This window comes from Homarus americanus, unplaced genomic scaffold (genome assembly GCF_018991925.1).
Source record: "Homarus americanus isolate GMGI-L3 unplaced genomic scaffold, GMGI_Hamer_2.0 scaffold30108, whole genome shotgun sequence".
Taxonomy (NCBI): domain Eukaryota; kingdom Metazoa; phylum Arthropoda; class Malacostraca; order Decapoda; family Nephropidae; genus Homarus; species Homarus americanus.
In genome coordinates this window covers 13926597-13944070 of record NW_024748109.1, presented here as the reverse complement: position 1 = coordinate 13944070, position 17474 = coordinate 13926597, and the positions used below count along the sequence as shown (strand labels likewise).

Sequence of the window (17474 nt, the reverse complement as noted above, 5' to 3'; positions counted from 1 at the left end):
GGCAACAAGTACTGTAGGTGCACCACCGGCCACGACTTACAGAGGTAAACAAACGCGGTGTCTTCCTAACTAACCTGCAAGAGCAAAAATTAATCTATTTCACGGAAGATAAACAACACAGGGCACCAACACAGAAGCCCCTACCCTACCATCACTCTCCTCCCTCCGCCACTCTGTCAGGTGACCGCAGCGCTTGATGGAGATACCGCCCCTCCTCACTCACTCATTAAGAGACTGGTGGCCCTCCTGAGTTTCGCTCTTCTTCTCCCCTACTGACTAACGAGTGTCGCGCAGGATAATGAAGCAGTAACGAGGGGTTTGTGTGGTGCTCGGCCAGGGTTCATTACCGAGCGGGCGACCCAGCTGGTGGCCGCCCCTGATGAAGACCTGGCCTGCTGGGGGTCACCTGAACCACCTCCGCCCTCCCTAGGTACCACCAGCCTCACAAAGAGGAGTTGGGGGAGGTCACTGTAGTCATCTGCATCATTCACACCCTCAATAGTTATAAGAGGTCACCAGCCCTCATCACCTCACTAGAGTTCACCAGAAGTTAAGTGAGTTCACTGAAGATTCCCATGATCACCAGGAGATACCCGAGGTTAATGATGTTCACCGCTCACCAACCACATCTATCCAGCAGTCATAAGGTAAATGGGGTCACCAGAGGTCACCAAGACGTGCTGAAGGTCACTCTTGGTCATCTTTTACTGCTACCTCTCCCGCAGAAAGACTTGCCAAGTTTACTATGGTTCACCAACAATTTACAATTTGCACCGCGAGGGAGGGTAGTTTTACTGGTGACACCCCCTTACATCCTGTGCAAGGCGAAGCGCAAAAGCGTTTACAGCTCCTTCGGAACGCGTGTATTAAGGGCGTAAATGCCTGAAGGGTCATGGATTTTGTCAGCAAGTTACATAAAGTGACAGGATAATGAGAGTTGGGGAATTCCTCACAATTCATCTGATACTGAAACAGTTTATTTAGCCAGAAGAACAGATACCGAGTCGATTAAAAATCCGAATATTAACTTGGCTAAGCCAGTTGCGATCCTGGGCTCTCTTAAAGGCACCTCATATATACTGTACATTTATCTCAAAGAAGTATTATGTAACATTTAGTATCATCTGGAATAGTACACATAGCATGGTGGTAATAAGAACATATCAGAATGTTACCACGGTTATCACTTCAATATTATAATTGTTATTTTGTTTACATTTATATTATAACTATATACATACTTTACAGTGGAATTGATAAACATAAATATGATAAGGGGAAGGAAGCAGTACAACTTGGGTTGTATTAAGGTGGAACAAGAGGACAGAGCTATCAGTATTATGTTAGTTGACATAGTTGGCAGGTCCCAAATAATGTCACGTGCCAGACCTGTCTCTAGGAGGAGGGATATCTGGTCAGGGAAGGACGAGGTGTTGGTAACTGCTGGGGACCTGTAGGAGGTCATAGGGCAAGTGAGGATGCAGTGAGGGTCGGGATGACCACAAAGTTCACAAACAGTGCGGCCAGGCTCAGGGTTGCCAATGTAATCCCATAGGTATAGCTAAAACAACTATCTGTGCATACTTTGTGGGAAACAATATGAGACCATGGACGATAAATTTTGGTATATGAGGGCTGTCACTGGTCACATGTAAAATTTCGGAGCATATCGACCCCCACCTGCACAGATAGTTGTTTTAGCTACTATACCTGTACCCTAGGCGCAGTCTCATGTAAACAATCTGTTGGGATTGAGTCAGAGATTGATACTCTTGTAGTGGCAGTTGTCATCACCGGTTACAGCGTCATAGTGGCGTAGTTGTTTCAGGTGTGTCCAATGTTCGTCGAATGCTTCTCGTTGCGCGGCAAGCCAAACAACAGTGTCACAGGCAGTTATTCATATATGTGACGGGATCCAAATAAACTTGCAACGGATGTCATCAGTTTGTTCTAGGAAGTATCACACTTCACCAGGGGTTATTAGAGATCACTAAGGGTTACAAGGAAGTACCGGGGGTTAAAAGACCTACCAGAGATTACTAAAGGTCACTTAGATTCAGTTGGGATGAGGAAAAATTACCAGAGGTTATAACAATACCGGAAACACACAGCTACAAACACCACCAGCAACAGCGCTCAACCAATGTGTTAAAAGATGCTTAACAAATGTTGCAAGAGAAAATGACAAATGTTGTCAAGAAAATTAAAAATATGTTGCAAAAAGTTGACAAATACGGCAAAGAAAATTCACAAATGTTGCAAAGCAATTTCACAAACGATAAAAAGATATCTAACTAATATTGTAAAAATAATAACAGACGATGCTATTTGACTTAAGCATGTTGCAACTAAACTTAAACACTGCAAGGAAGCGTAATACGTTCTAAAATAACTTGACAAATTTTGCAACTACGTAAATTAACAAATATTGCAAACAAATTTATTTAATCCACATTGTAAATTAGCTTAACAAACTATGAAATAACGTAGCAAAAAATAAAATTTGCAAAGAAACTCAACAAATGTCACAGAAAATAACAAACATTGCCAGAAGCTTAAGAAACGTTGCAAACAAACAAAAGAAAAACCGAAAAAACCCTCACAGCTAACATCACCAAACCACGACAAAGAACCAGCTAGTGCACGGACCTCACACAACCAAGACAAAGAGACAAACGACCCCAACGAGCACAAAGAAGGTCGACCCAATCAGACGAAGGCGCCGCTTGCCACAGTTTATCTCTTCATATGCAAATTTGGTGGCGGGATGAATGAGGAACCGAGGAAGGGAGTCTAGAGGAGGAGAGGTGGGAAGGGTAGGGGCCGGTCACCACCATCACCACTGTCACAACACCTGTCTGGCCTCACACACACACACACACACACACACACACACACACACACCAATCTTGTCACCTGTCACCGGGAAATAAGCGATAAAATCAAGAATTAAGTCCAAATATTTTCAAATGTGTTCGGCAGACGTGTAAGATTGACTCTATAATGTTAAACGCGACGTGGTATGTTAACTTGTAATATTAACACAAACTCATGTTTTAGTAAGGACCACCACTTTAGCTTACGTATCATTTATTATTATCTAGTATGTAAACAAGTACAGGTAAGAGGTACAGTACATGGGAAGTGTTTTGGAGAGATCAATTTAATTTTCTAAACCTTTTCTCCTTCAGCCCGATAGCCAAAAACAATAAAATTAACACAAAAGGATCAAACTTCAGACTAAAATAAATACAGCTTAAAAGGATTATAGATAAACAGAATGCCTTAAGTAAAAACAATGATAGCCACTAAGAAGAAAAAGTCCCGACAGCCACAAGACGAGAATACATTTTTACGTGGCATGATGTTTTGTACGCTGACTGCTCCTCCACCACAGCATCCGCTGGCCTTTTCAGGACGCACCAACCTAAACCAACCAAACAGATTGCTAAGTCGAACTTAAAACATCGTGGGGAACAACAACCAATCACCTAATGTCATGCCCACACAGAGGGCCTGTATTTTACTTTTTTGCCATCTGAGAAAAATAATGAATTTGGCCAAGATAACGACTGGAAGCTGTAAATACACACCACCCGCGCCCAACAAAGGCCAGGTTCTAGGCAGATTACCCCAGTAGTGACCAGGACAAACACACCGACCTACTGCTCTGACGACTTCGGTCCTCTACCTCCTCCCTCAGAGACCCCTGACTCACCAACTCTTACACACACAATACCACAAAGAAGTCCTCACAAATAGCGCCGAACAGACGCCCCACACTCATCGCCACGCAAGGCACTAACACGACCTTCCCTACCCCATCCCTACCTACACACACACACACACACACACACACACACACACGGCCAATCAGGTAACAAGAACATCAAACTACCACCCTTCCCTCGGTAGAAGAATGTTAATAACGCTATTAATTACAAATAAAACTATCCTATCAGAAGATTGTCAATCAGAACCACAATTAACCCTGATAATATCCCATCAGAGCACCGCAGAGCCGCACTTGTTCTGGCGCCCAATAATTACCTCCAATCACATCATAAAAAAATTACGGATCTTAAGAGTTTTTGCGACAAAAATAATAGTGTATTACTTACTGTCTAATGAGAGCATGAAACACGGTTATCTTGGTCATGACGTAACTCGTTTACTGTCCTCCAGTAGCCTTGACAACACCTTATAAGGGAGTGGTGATGTCCCCGTGTCAACACAGGTCATCCACCTCGGCCCACTACGCCCGCCCCCTGACGCGAGGTATGACTCCCCTCACCGATTTAGTCTACAATTACTTCTACAAATATGTTTACCAGCGCATCCCTGAAGTCCTCTAGTAACGTCTTGTCTTATCTGTCCATCGTCCCCAAAGGCTCAACTGCTCTTTACAGGCCGCCTCCTTCTTGTCACCACCGGGCCATCCTTCACCACACACAAACCTGCCTCTAATTCTTTACTGTATATGTCATCATCATTCTGCCACGCCCCCTCCTCCTCCACCACCCACGTCTCTCTCGTCCACCACCCACGCCCATCTCCCGCACCACCCTCTCTCCTCCAGCACCCACGCCCATCTCCAACACCCACGCCCATCTCCACCACCCACACCCATCTCCACCACCCACGCCCATCCCCGCACCACCCTCCTCCACCGCCAGCGCCAATCTCCCAACCACCCATGCGCCTCTACTCCACCACCCACGTCCCTTCCGTCCACCACCCACGTCCATATCCCCACCACCCCTCCCACCACCCACGCCTATCTTCACCACCCACGCCCATCTCCCCACCACCCATATTCCTCCTCATCCACCACCCACGCCCCCACCCTCCACCACACCCACGTCCCTCTCCTCCACCACCCACGCCCATCACCAACGACGCCCATCTCCCCACCACCCACGCCCTCTCCCCCCACCACCCACACCTCCTCCCCACCACCCACACCCTCCCCACCACCCACCCTCCTCCCCACCACCCACACCCTCCCCACCACCCCCAGGCGTATCTCCGGTCTAGACCTTGATGAAGGAAGACGGTCTTTATTCCTTCCTGGTGAACCACACGGTCACCTGGTTCTGCTCTACTTTCCGAGGTCGAGGTTAACGTGTGTGTGTGTATGTGTGTGTGTGTGTGTGTGTGTTGTGTGTGTGTGTGTGTGTGTGTGTGTGTGTGTTGGGTATACCCAGAGACTGGCTTTGTTTGCCCTCAGACATGGGGTAATAGTAACAGACTATTAGGAGGTTTTAAATAATGGTATAGTAACAGTAATATATCACATTTTTGCTGTAATAGTAATAGAAGGCAAAGTAGTATGTAATAGTCTATTCATTTTCTATTACAGACACACTTCTTTACCTCTTAGGTTGTGGAAAAATTTCTCGTAATTATTGTTTATCTGTAACACACCAAAAATCCCTGCATATCTGTATTATTTCATTACTCACAGGATTATATTACCGCAAAATGTAGATAAAATAGAACATACTAGTAGATAAATAGGAAAATACTAGTAGATAAAATAGGAACAAACTATTGATTATGCAAGAAAATACTATCCGGTAACCATAGCTCCAAGTGTGGTGACCGGCTGTGTTGATCGTGTATAATTCGTGAACCAAAAGTAATATAGTAAGAGTAATAGATGGCAACTAAAGTAATAATAATAGTAATATAATAAAGCAAAATTAATAGTAATAGTAATAGAAACCCAGTAATAGACCCCTGCCTGATGATGGGACCGTTTATCCGAGGGTGTGTGCGTACGAGAGAGCTGAGACCCAATCCTAAGGAGTGCATGTGACAAGGAAGGTGTACTGTGTGTGTGTGTGTGTGTGGTGTGTGTGTGTGTGTGTGTGTGTAAGAGATGCAAAATAACCTTAACCCACACAGTGAACACGACTAAAATAGTGTTTACGATGATTCTAGGATTTGAAAGTGACACACAAGTCCCACAACACTCCTTCACTACGGTACAGCTCACACACCACTCCTTGTCTTTGCTACACTCCTTTTACATCACTACGGTACAGCTCACACACCACCTCTTGTCTTGCTGCACTCTTTTACATCACTACGGTACAGCTTACACACCACCTTGTCTTTGCTACACTCCTTTACATCACTACGGTACAGCTCACACACCACTCCTTGTCTTTGCTGCACTCTTTTACATCACTACGGTACAGCTCACACACCACTCCTTGTCTTTGCTACACTCCTTTTACATCACTACGGTACAGCTCACACACCACCCTTGTCTTTGCTACACTCCTTACATCACTACGGTACAGCTCACACACCACTCCTTGTCTTTGCTGCACTCTTTTACATCACTACGGTACAGCTTCTACACACCACCTCTGTCTCTTTGCTACACTCCTTTACATCACTACGGTACAGCTCACACACCGCTCCTTGTCTTTGCTACACTCCTTTACATCACTACGGTACAGCTCACACACCACTCCCTGTCTTTGCTACACTCCTTTTACATCACTACGGTACAGCTCACACACCACTCCTTGTCTTTGCTACACTTCTTTTACATCACTACGGTACAGCTCGCACACCACTCCCTGTCTTTGCTAAAACTTTATACCAATAAGAAGGATTATCATGATCTAAGGCAATTATAAGGATCACCTTAAAATTAACCACCCTAACGTAACCTAACGTTAATCTAACGCTAACCTAATGTAACCAAGCCTACTTAATGGTAAAGTTGTGCTAACAGCAGCTAACCTAATGCAACCTAATCTACCTAATACTAAACTAACCTACCTAATGCAACCTACCTACCTAACCTACGAAATGCAACCTACCTACCTAACAATAACCTAACCTACCTAAAGCTAACCTAACGCATCCACATCCACTGTAATGCTTCACTGCCTTCAATCCCTGTAGAGAGAGAGAGAGAGAGAGAGAGAGAGAGAGAGGCGGGGTGGGGGGCACACGCTGAAGCTTGCTGAAGGTGAAACCACAGCCGAGATACATAGAGACCTGAGAATAAAACCCATCAACCAGCAGCTGCACACCCTGGCCAGCAGAATCTGGCAAAAGATAGAACGACCAGAGCAAGAACTCCTTCAAAGACTCCCACCAGATAACGACAACAACCATACATGGTTCCCAAAAAGTTACGAAATCTCAAAAGGTCCATTACTACCCCCGATCTACACGGCCAGGCAATAGACAACCTCCCTAGACCAGCATCCGCCAGTAAGGTCGGCGGAATATAAAATAAGGCCCTCAAAACACCCATATATGGGACAGGGTAGGATGTCTAGTGCCTATACCGACAGACAATAACTAACCCATGACACAACCCGAACACACTATTAGCTTAGCTAGGCGGACAGCCCGCCCTCTCTTACCTCCTCCTAAATTTCTTCAATTTCCGAACTATAACTTCCTCCCCCCACCTCTAATCTTCTTTCACCCCTCCTTTCCCTAAAAAAAAAAAGTGTCTATTATAAGGACCACCAATCTCAAAATGACGTAGACACATAAAACAACGTTACATTTTATTCGTTATACATCTCAAGCATTAACGAGGAGAATGTATATATGGGAGAATTATTCCCTTAATGTCCTCTGTAGCAAAAATGTCCTTCGCCACTCTACATTACAAGTCCCTTTATTCTATTTCACAAACTTTTACCAAGCAAATTATACCATCGTGTATTGTCCCACTTAAACACCGCTATGAGGACGAGAACCGACGAGGCCGAACACACAGTAACATAATAAAGGATAGAGGGAGAGGTAAGGGATAGGCGTCCTTCTCTTCCTAGTGGTGGTGGTGTCAGAGGATGGAGTTTGAGGCCCCCTCGTCACGGTCGATGCATTACACCAGCCAGGTCGACCTTCACGCCGTACGATGCTTTTTATGCCTCTTTTGTTCTCCAGTAGAAGCTTTCACTAACCTAATATTGGTATTATATATAAACAGTTTCCAAATATTTCGTTATGCTAGAAAAGGCAAGTCACAAACAGTAAATAATAATAATTATACTGTTTTAAATGGGAGACATCAACAGTAAGACCGATACATCAAACAGAAGATATCAACAGTAAAGTAACACAATTAACGGGAGGTGAAAGGTCTGCACGACATTATTATCACACATGAAAAAAAAAATATAAGAATAAAGAAATTGTGGTGAAATGACACGTATATCTTTTTCTGTGGCATTTCTCTCGTCTCCTTCACACTCCTGACCCCTAAGCGTGACGGACCAACACACACACACACAGACAGACAGACAAATAATCCCACAGACAAATAGACAGGTGGACCAACAACAGTCAGACATAGAAATAGAAAAACAGACAGACATACAAAGACAGACAAATAATTATCATATAGACAAATAGACATAAAGAAAAATTAAGAGACAGACAGACATAGACAAAGACTGCAGAACGAGGTCACAAACACAACACTAAACAAAGGACAAGGAAATGAAGATGAATGAAAGATAAAGAAAAAAAATGACAACAAATGAAGGACAGCAGGAAGATTGATAAAGAGATAGGAAGAATAAGAAGACTAAAGAAAAGTCTGAAACAAGTGCGCAGAGGAGAGAGAGAGAGAGAGAGAGAGAGAGAGAGAGAGAGAGAGAGAGAGAGAGAGAGAGAGAGAGAGAGATATTCGTCATAAAAACAATCAGGAAGTAACTATATGGGAAGTGATAACTGGATGGACGTGGGAAGGTGTGTGTGTGTGTGTGTGAAGAGTTAAGGTGTGTAATATTACCAGCCTCCGTGAATACAATAAAAACATACATACAGTATACGAGAAAGGTATTTACATACATACATACATACATACATATACATACATACATACATACATACATACATACATACATACATACATACATATACATACATACATACATACATACATACATACATACATACATACATACATACATACATACATACATACATACACGCGCGTTCTAAAACAACGCCCCATACCACAATACTGTCTGCAGCAGTCCGTTTGTCAACATGAATACTAATAACAGTATTACTAACAACAGCTTCAATAACTGTGCAAGACTCTGAGCACAACACAAAGAAGATTTATTTTTGACGATACAACATTTCTTATTCCTTTTTAAGTACGTTTTAGTATGCATTGTACTCCTAAGGTTCAATAATTAATCTAACTCGAGACGTCGTGTTGAAGAGAAGGAAAATTTACCCTAGTGTTGGTAGTGTCTAGCCGCTGATCACTAAGTTTCTGGCTGGCTAAGATATTAACCTACACTGTCGATTCTGATGACGAAACTCGTAAAAAAATTAATGGGTTCAAGCAATAAGAAATTTTGAGATGAATCATTGAGGAAAAAAAAAGAGAGTAAATGTTGAAGGTCGTCGAGGTGTCCCACATTAGTTATGGTAAGAACATTAGCTCGTGAAATCCGCCATAAGACATTAAAGGCCAAACTCGGTGCATCAGACCAACACATGTGTGACAATACGGATAATAGGCCTCTTTGACCTTCACAGATGCTACAATGGCCGGGGTGAGTGAGGAGTGGCGGCTTGGCTCCTTAACCACACTGGTCACAGGCAGGGTCCTTCGCTGACGTACACACATGTGGTCAAGGGCAGGGTTGACGTACACACATGTGATCAAGGGCAGGGATGACGTACACACATGTGATCAAGGGCAGGGTTGACGTACACACATGTGGTCAAGGGCTGGGTTGACGTACACACATGTGATCAAGGGCAGGGTTGACGTACACACATGTGATCAAGGGCAGGGTTGACGTACACACATGTGATCAAGGGCAGGGTTGACGTACACCTAGGTGGTCAAGGGCAGGGTCTTTGCTTTCTAAACTTCCCTCTTGTGGTTTCTCTCCCCCACTTTGTTCTCTAATTTAATTTCTAGCTTCCTTGAGAGCCGATCTATGGCAGTTGTTGTCGAGGGATGGATCTCTCGCTCTTTCCCTACCAATAGTGGTTTCCCATAGGGTTCTGTTCTTTCACCTCCTCTGTTCCTTCTTTTTATCAATGATTTACTTCACACTACGACTAATTATATCCATTCTTATGCTGATATTTCTACTCTTCACTCTTCTTCACATTTTTCCCTTCCCTCTAATTCTCAAACTAGATCTGGTTCCAGAGCTGATATCATTACATCTATCAATGTGGATCTGTGCAGGATCTCCGAATTGGGAGGTAGAAACTTGGTTAAATTCAATAGTAATAAAACTCAGTATTTACCAATTACACTTTCCAAATTAGATGATCTCCTACCATTCACATTTCAGGACGCTATCATTCTACCAAGATCTAAAATAGATATGCTAGGCCTCACCATTTCCTTTAATATGTCATGGAAGCCACACATCCACAACATTGCTAAAGCTGCCTCCCGAAAGCTGGAAATGCTGTACAGATGCCGTAGCTACTTCACTCCTGAGCAGCAGTTGCTTCAGGTATATAAGGGATTCATTCGTCCTAACTTGGAGTACTGCTCTCATATCTGGGGTGGCTCTTCTTCTGTCCAACTATTAGATAGGATGGAATCAAAGGCATTTCGTCTTATTGACTCTCCTCCTTTAATTGATAATCTCTCTTCCCTTTCTCTTCGCCGCAATGTTACTTCTCTCTCTCCCTTTTACAGGTACTTTAACAGGCAATGTTCGGTGGATTTGCCATCCTGTGTACCGCCGGCAAGGCCGTGGGCTCATAACACTCGTTTTCCCCGCGGTGCCCACAGTTTCTCTGTGGATGTCGGTCACACTAGAATAACCAGTTGTAGTACATCCTTCTTTCCTCACACAGCCAAACTGTGAAATGCTCTGCCTTATTCTGTTTCCATACTCAAACAATCTGTCTCACTTTAAAAAGCTTGTTTTCCGGCATCTTCGTGGTGTAGATTATAATAATCTTTTTATTTTTATTTTTTTTTTTACTCTTATTTTTTTAACCCCCAGGCCCCGTTGTGGGTCGATGACCTGTGCTCGGATGGGCTATTCTCTGTAAAAAAAAAAAATAAAAAAATAAAAAAGTGGTCATAGGCAGGGTTGACGTACACACAGGTGGTCCCAGGCAGGGTTGACGTACACACAGGTGGTCCCAGGCAGGGTTGGCGTACACACAGGTGGTCCCAGGCAGGGTTGACGTACACACAGGTGGTCCCAGGCAGGGCTGACGCACACACACGTGGCCACAGGCAGGGTTGACGTACACACAGGTGGTCCCAGGCAGGGTTGACGTACACACAGGTGGTCCCAGGCAGGGTTGACGTACACACAGGTGGCCACAGGCAGGGTTGACGTACACACAGGTGGCCAAAGGCATGGTAGTGCACTAAACTAAGCCATCTTGCCTGAGGGTTGCTACCCACCAAGATTGTGCAAGACGGTGTAAAGGATGAAAATATATATCTTCACTGTCGCTAGAGGTGAACAAGACTCGTTATCACGGGTCTCCAGGTCCAGCAGTGTGACACATGAGCATTAACAGAGGTGGGCGGCCCCAGTCACACTTCCGTCACGCCCCATCTCCACCGCGAAGGGCTCACAGCCCAGGGCCTCGCCACCCCTAGTTCTCACATCCCAAGGTCCAAGGTCCAGTCATACTTAGGTTCTAACTTTGCTATACTACCTTCCCTTCCCCATCCCGTATCACCATTCTGAAAAACGGTTTACTTTCAAGGCGGACATGGTTAAGTTCATCCAACCCCAGGCCTAACTACCTGCTGGTACAGCCCTCTCAGATCAGATCACCATCACATACGAGCACTATCAGGTGAGACAATCATAAGGTACGGCCACCTTTAGGGCCGACCACCAGCAGCTCTAAGACCAATGGCGCCGACCACCTAATGGTCGCATCCGTTTCACGTCATATCACTGGCTCCAGCTCCAGCCATCAACCAGCCCATTGCAGAAACTTAACCACCATGAGAACATGATTCTACGTTCCCTAGCCAAGTTCCTGCCTCTGATGGGTGACCAACAATGTGGCTGACATTGAGCTTCTTTCCAGGTGATTTTTGACAATGGCAACCTGCGGTGGTGGGGGAGAAAGTTGTAGTGTGGCCATAAAGGCAGGTAAGGAGAGGTACACTACCACCAGAATAAGGACATGTTGGGCGCAAGACAGAACTAACACCAGCATAACTGCTGGTTTACGAGAAAAAATATATTACAGTTAAGATGACAGAAAATAATTCAAGATCGTCGTAGAGATGTAGACAACGTAGCATAAGGGAGGACTTGGGCTGCCCAAACAAAGGTTATATCTCTACAGTAAAACTCTTGTGGTGGCAGGATCACACGACAAACATTACTAGTCGTGGTTTACTACTGACCCCCGTGGCCCCCTCGCCCCAACACGCCCTCATTACTACACGTTATAAGCGTTTCGCCACACACTGCCAGCGTGCTCCACTTAACTCTAAATCTTACGTCATTTGTCGGTATTTTTCATAAGTGACCCGCGAGGCACCTTACTGCCTGCCTCATTCACTCCCAGCACGACCCTGTCATTAACCCTCTCACCTTGTTTCATGTTGTCAATTAGAGTTAACAATTAAAAAAAAATCTTTGGTGGCACAGTTCCTACACACGAGTTCTGGTACTAGTATACAGACGACGATTTCTTAGACGAATTTTGACGGGCGCCCAACTATTGTCTTTTACTGTGAACTAAAAACAAACAAACATGCACCGAGTTGACTGACATTGTTCACAGACCTAAATTTTCTATGCATTAATATACCACTGTAAAATATGATTACCAATGTTTATGTTTTATATTTATTATTAGATGTACACACACACACACACACACACACACACACACACACACACACTGACTAATATAATACGTAAAAATTACGAAATTTCGACCAATATGAATATTTTCATAATGTAATAAGATGGTAGTAGTCTTCACACAGGGGTCTAATATCCCTACGTGTGCGGACAAACGTAAGGACGAAGTCTATTCTCCTATAAATGTGTCTCTTTTCGAGTCTATATTCCTCTAAGGATAAAAATAATAAAGAGAAAGAGTTATAAGGCACCAACACACTGGCCACTACACTAAAACGGGGTACTTGTGAGCTCCTACGTTCACAGGGCTGCTGTGACACCTCTAATGTATGTCGTTCTCTTTGTGGGGTATCACGGTCACATCTCCTCCCGAATCCTAGGCAGCGTTTTATATTTTAGGTCCAGCCCTGACCTTGTATGGGTGCCTAGGAGGAGGCGGAGGCGGGGAGCCAGCACAAGGGCCCAAACAAATTGGAGATATGAATAAGTCTTCTGTGTAATTGAGAATGAATCGCAACACTTGTTTTACCATTGCTTCGCACACGACCCGGGTCGTTTTACACACCATAATACGATGCGATACTGTATAATTCACCCTGGACAACAGCTGCAGCACAGACAGTAACAAGTCAAGTAGTTGATAAACGAGTATTAACGAAAACTAATGAACAACACCAAATAGGCATCAGTAGCAGCAGGACAACTGTTCCCCAAGAAGGTCTTGGAAACCAGTGTTTTATGCCCGCCCTACAATACCTGGCTCCATTGTGCGCCACGACTTCGTAAATCACAGCTGATCGCTAGGCTGTGATGCAACCATTCCCGGAGCATGATGGGTGCCCGGCGAGGCAAGTCATCACTGTGAAAAATACAAAGATATTTTGACTTAAGTGAAATAAATAGCCTCGTTTTTAATTACTGGTCACCTATCTTGAGTGCATGATCTGAATGAGTACAACTCGATCCTGGGCAAAAACTGCCACACTATTTATCTTACAAACATTGTTGTAGTGTTTTACGACAGTTCGCCCCACGAGCCTTGCTCAAGAATAGCGTGTAAATATTTCCACACTACCGCCACATACAGGAAATATTGACACAATGCTCAGGGACGCCAGTGTGTCAGACTAAAGGGCCCACTCAGTACCTATCATAAGAAAAATAATATAATGAGTGATCGTTGCAAGTTTGCAACAGGAGAATCCGGATGAAAGAGGTCAGTGTGAGACGGTTTGAAAGGTGCGAGTGTAACATTGGGGTGAGCGAGGAGTACATTGAAAGCCGCCACTTCAGTGTAAGAGGGAGGGAGGGGGTCCACAACACGTCGGCCGCCACTCTACTATTTATGGGCCCAGTTAACACAGGGGTCACTCTGCCCTATCACGTTTCCTCCAGCTGTTATACAATGACTCTATGATTTATGTTTTAATTAATATTTGACGTATATGGCATCTGTTAAAGTCTAAGTAGTTCAGTGAAGTATTTTCTTAGTTATTAATGACTGAGTAGCTATAACCCGGCCAGTGGCCATGAATCGGAGCACCGCTTTACAAAGACTGCTGCGCTAATAACCTTTAATTTTGTTTACGATAATTGCACAAAACATATATCCGTAACTGACAGAAGCCGCACTTAAGCCCTTCTTACATTAACAGGAAACATCAACAATTGGGGCCGCTAAGGCGACGCCCAAAACGGAGCTGCGATCCCCGCTATGTACTGTTATTTCTCTTATTATTCATATTACCATCTGACCTTAATTATGTCTTTCCTCCGCCTCCATAACAAGGCAGGAACTGTATCTTCAGCGCGAAGAAAAATAAGAATTAGAGACAAACTTGGCGGTTAATTTCAAAATAGTTGGTTTGTGAGCGAAAGTTAAGCGAGGGAACGCCGGGACGTGAGCTATGACAGTATGTGTATAATGTCCCCGTTGTGTCGCCGGGTGTTTGACCCATATTACTGTATACACCGGGTACTGGCTGCATTTTTTATACCTGCTTTTCATTGTTTAGTTTTAATGATATTCTGAGTAAACAAAAGGACTTGCCGAATGCATGTGTAATCACTGAATTTAAGAGGTAATAAATTTAACGAAACGGCATTACTATAGTTCTTTTAAGATTACGTGAATGATATAAGTTGCATTAGTTTAGATACTAATCCATCTTTTATGTACAAATATTAGGTATTAGGCGACAGGGACTTGGCTACTCATAAGAAAAAAATAACTATTACAGTGTTGACTTACACGTAAAAAATCAACCTTAAGCTACAATAACAGATCTATTTATCGTGCATGTTAGTCAGCACTTGGATTAAGTGGTTCAGTTTTGATCACCGTACTATAGAATGGATACTGATTCCCGAGAAAACATTCAGAGGAAGATACCAAAGTAAATCCGGGGCATTTGGAACCTTGAATATAGAGACATATTAAGAAAACTGAGTCTACATTCCCTTGAGAGACGTTAAGTGAAGGGCGATAAGATCGAAGCGCATAAGTGGAAGATGGAATTAAATAAATGTAATATAATTACGGTAATTAAACTATCAAATCGGGATCAAACACGTAACAATGGTTTTAAATTAGATAAATTTAGATTGGGGCGGGAATTGGGTAAACATTGGTTTGGAAATACTTGTGGATGAGTGGAACAAGTTACCAAACACCATCATTAACTCAAAATTGCTGGGAAACTTCACACACATATAGATTGGACAGACAAATAAGTGATAAGTGACAAGAGTTAGGTGTTAACAGGCCTGTCTAGTATGGGTCAATAGACCTACTGCAGTTTCCTTCATTCTTATCTTGTATTCGTGTACGCTCTCATATTCGTCTGGCCACCCCCCACACACAGAGCAAACAAAAAAAAGTGGCCGGATATGATACACCCAGTACATTCCTAAATTACAACCGTTCTTCCAGCTAGAATGACAAGTGTTGCTCCATGCTGCCTCATCCAGAAGCACCACATTATATGTCAGTACACGACCAGACATCCGCCCGCTAGCCTCTCTCTAGCTGTGACGACCGGAAGGTGAGGCAAACACTTGTTAAACTGATTGCACACACATGCTGACAGAGACGCATGGTGATGGATGGTCAGGACTCAGGCAGCTCACACCGGCTGCAGTTATGACAACCGGAATCAGCGCAGTTTACCCTGTATATACGACGTGTCTTAGGCGACGGGATAATTACACGGTAACGATTGTTATAATAGGTACAGTCGGGGTCAAAAGTTTTCTCCCTCCCAAAATGAAGCAGCATCGACTCCGAATGATATAAAACAGCACACCCGCAAGAGATGAGTCACGGTAAGTCAATTTGGAGACTCATTCCTGTGACTCGTTTCACCAGAGGAGCAAACTTTTGACCACGACAGTACCAGGCCAGGAGACACAGGAGGTAAGTGCACACTGCTGGCATGGTGAGTAAGGTTGTGCACACTGCTGGGGCATGGTGAGTGGGTGCACACTGCTGGCATGGTGAAGAAGGTTGTGCACACTGCTGGGGCATGGTGAGTAAGGCTGTGCACAGTGCTGGCATGGTGAGGAAGGTTGTGCACACTGCTGGCCTGGTGAAGAAGGTTGTGCACAGTGCTGGCATGGTGAGGAAGGTTGTGCACACTGCTGGCCTGGTGAAGAAGGTTGTGCACAGTGCTGGCATGGTGAGGAAGGTTGTGCACACTGCTGGCATGGTGAGGAAGGTTGTGCACACTGCTGGCATGGTGAGGAAGGTTGTGCACACTGCTGGCATGGTGAGGAAGGTTGTGCACACTGCTGGCATGGTGAGGAAGGTTGTGCACAGTGCTGGCATGGTGAGGAAGGTTGTGCACACTGCTGGCATGGTGAGGAAGGTTGTGCACAGTGCTGGCATGGTGAGGAGGGCTGATGAGAGGTGTGTTAAGAGGGAGGCTGCGGCTGATGACTCCGTTTATTGTATTTAGTTTAGCAGACATTAGGGATGTGACGAAGCAGAATCACCTGTTGTTGGGAGAACGGATGTTTTGTAGTTACCAGAGGTGGTGAGTGAGGAGAGGGGTGAAATGTTAAGGTCATACTTTTAAAATATAAAAAAAATGACTACGTCATACTTCAATAATATAGTGCACTACCAACACAACGGAAGAAACAGCAACATGCAGCCTTCATTATTATCGTTTAACAACGTCACTGACATTGACCCGCCAACCAAGACGCTGAGTGCAGCGCCAGTGTCACAGGTAGTGGCCGCCGTCAACCTTCACTTTACTCTCACTGCCCAAAATTATACGTTGAGCACTCAAGTTCATAGCCAGAGGTGGAAGGTGGAGGCAAGGTCGTAGGTACTGACAGTGGCGGTGGGGATAGTGAGCTCCATTGCTCTGCCACCATCCAGTACAAAAACACCACTTTTTCATCTCATCTACCGGCGACCAACACGCGATGGTGTAAAGAAAAACCATGATCGTTTTATAGGGCAACTTTTTTCCAGGGATTAAGATCGACCGGACAAATACAACAGGGTTCGATTAATGTGTTGTAACGCTATTTTTTTTACAAGCGGCGGTACAGCGAAGCGATAACATCAACACGGCTACCTGCCCTCCTCTGCACCACAACCACCACCACTAATACAAGGCGCCC

The 17474-nt window shown here is 44.3% G+C and overlaps 1 protein-coding gene across 1 annotated transcript; it reads right to left on the bottom strand.

The window, feature by feature from the left end:
• Positions 1–16158: 16158 nt before the first annotated feature.
• Positions 16159–16725, bottom strand: LOC121880185 (keratin-associated protein 4-3-like). Its single transcript, XM_042387313.1, has one exon. It carries the CDS (start codon positions 16723–16725, stop codon positions 16159–16161), a length of 567 nt encoding a protein of 188 aa, XP_042243247.1.
• Positions 16726–17474: the final 749 nt, after the last annotated feature.

Excerpts from the sequence above, each read along its gene's own strand:
- LOC121880185 (XM_042387313.1), bottom strand. The coding sequence starts at position 16,725 with ATGCCAGCACTGTGCACAACCTTCCTCACCATGCCAGCAGTGTGCACA.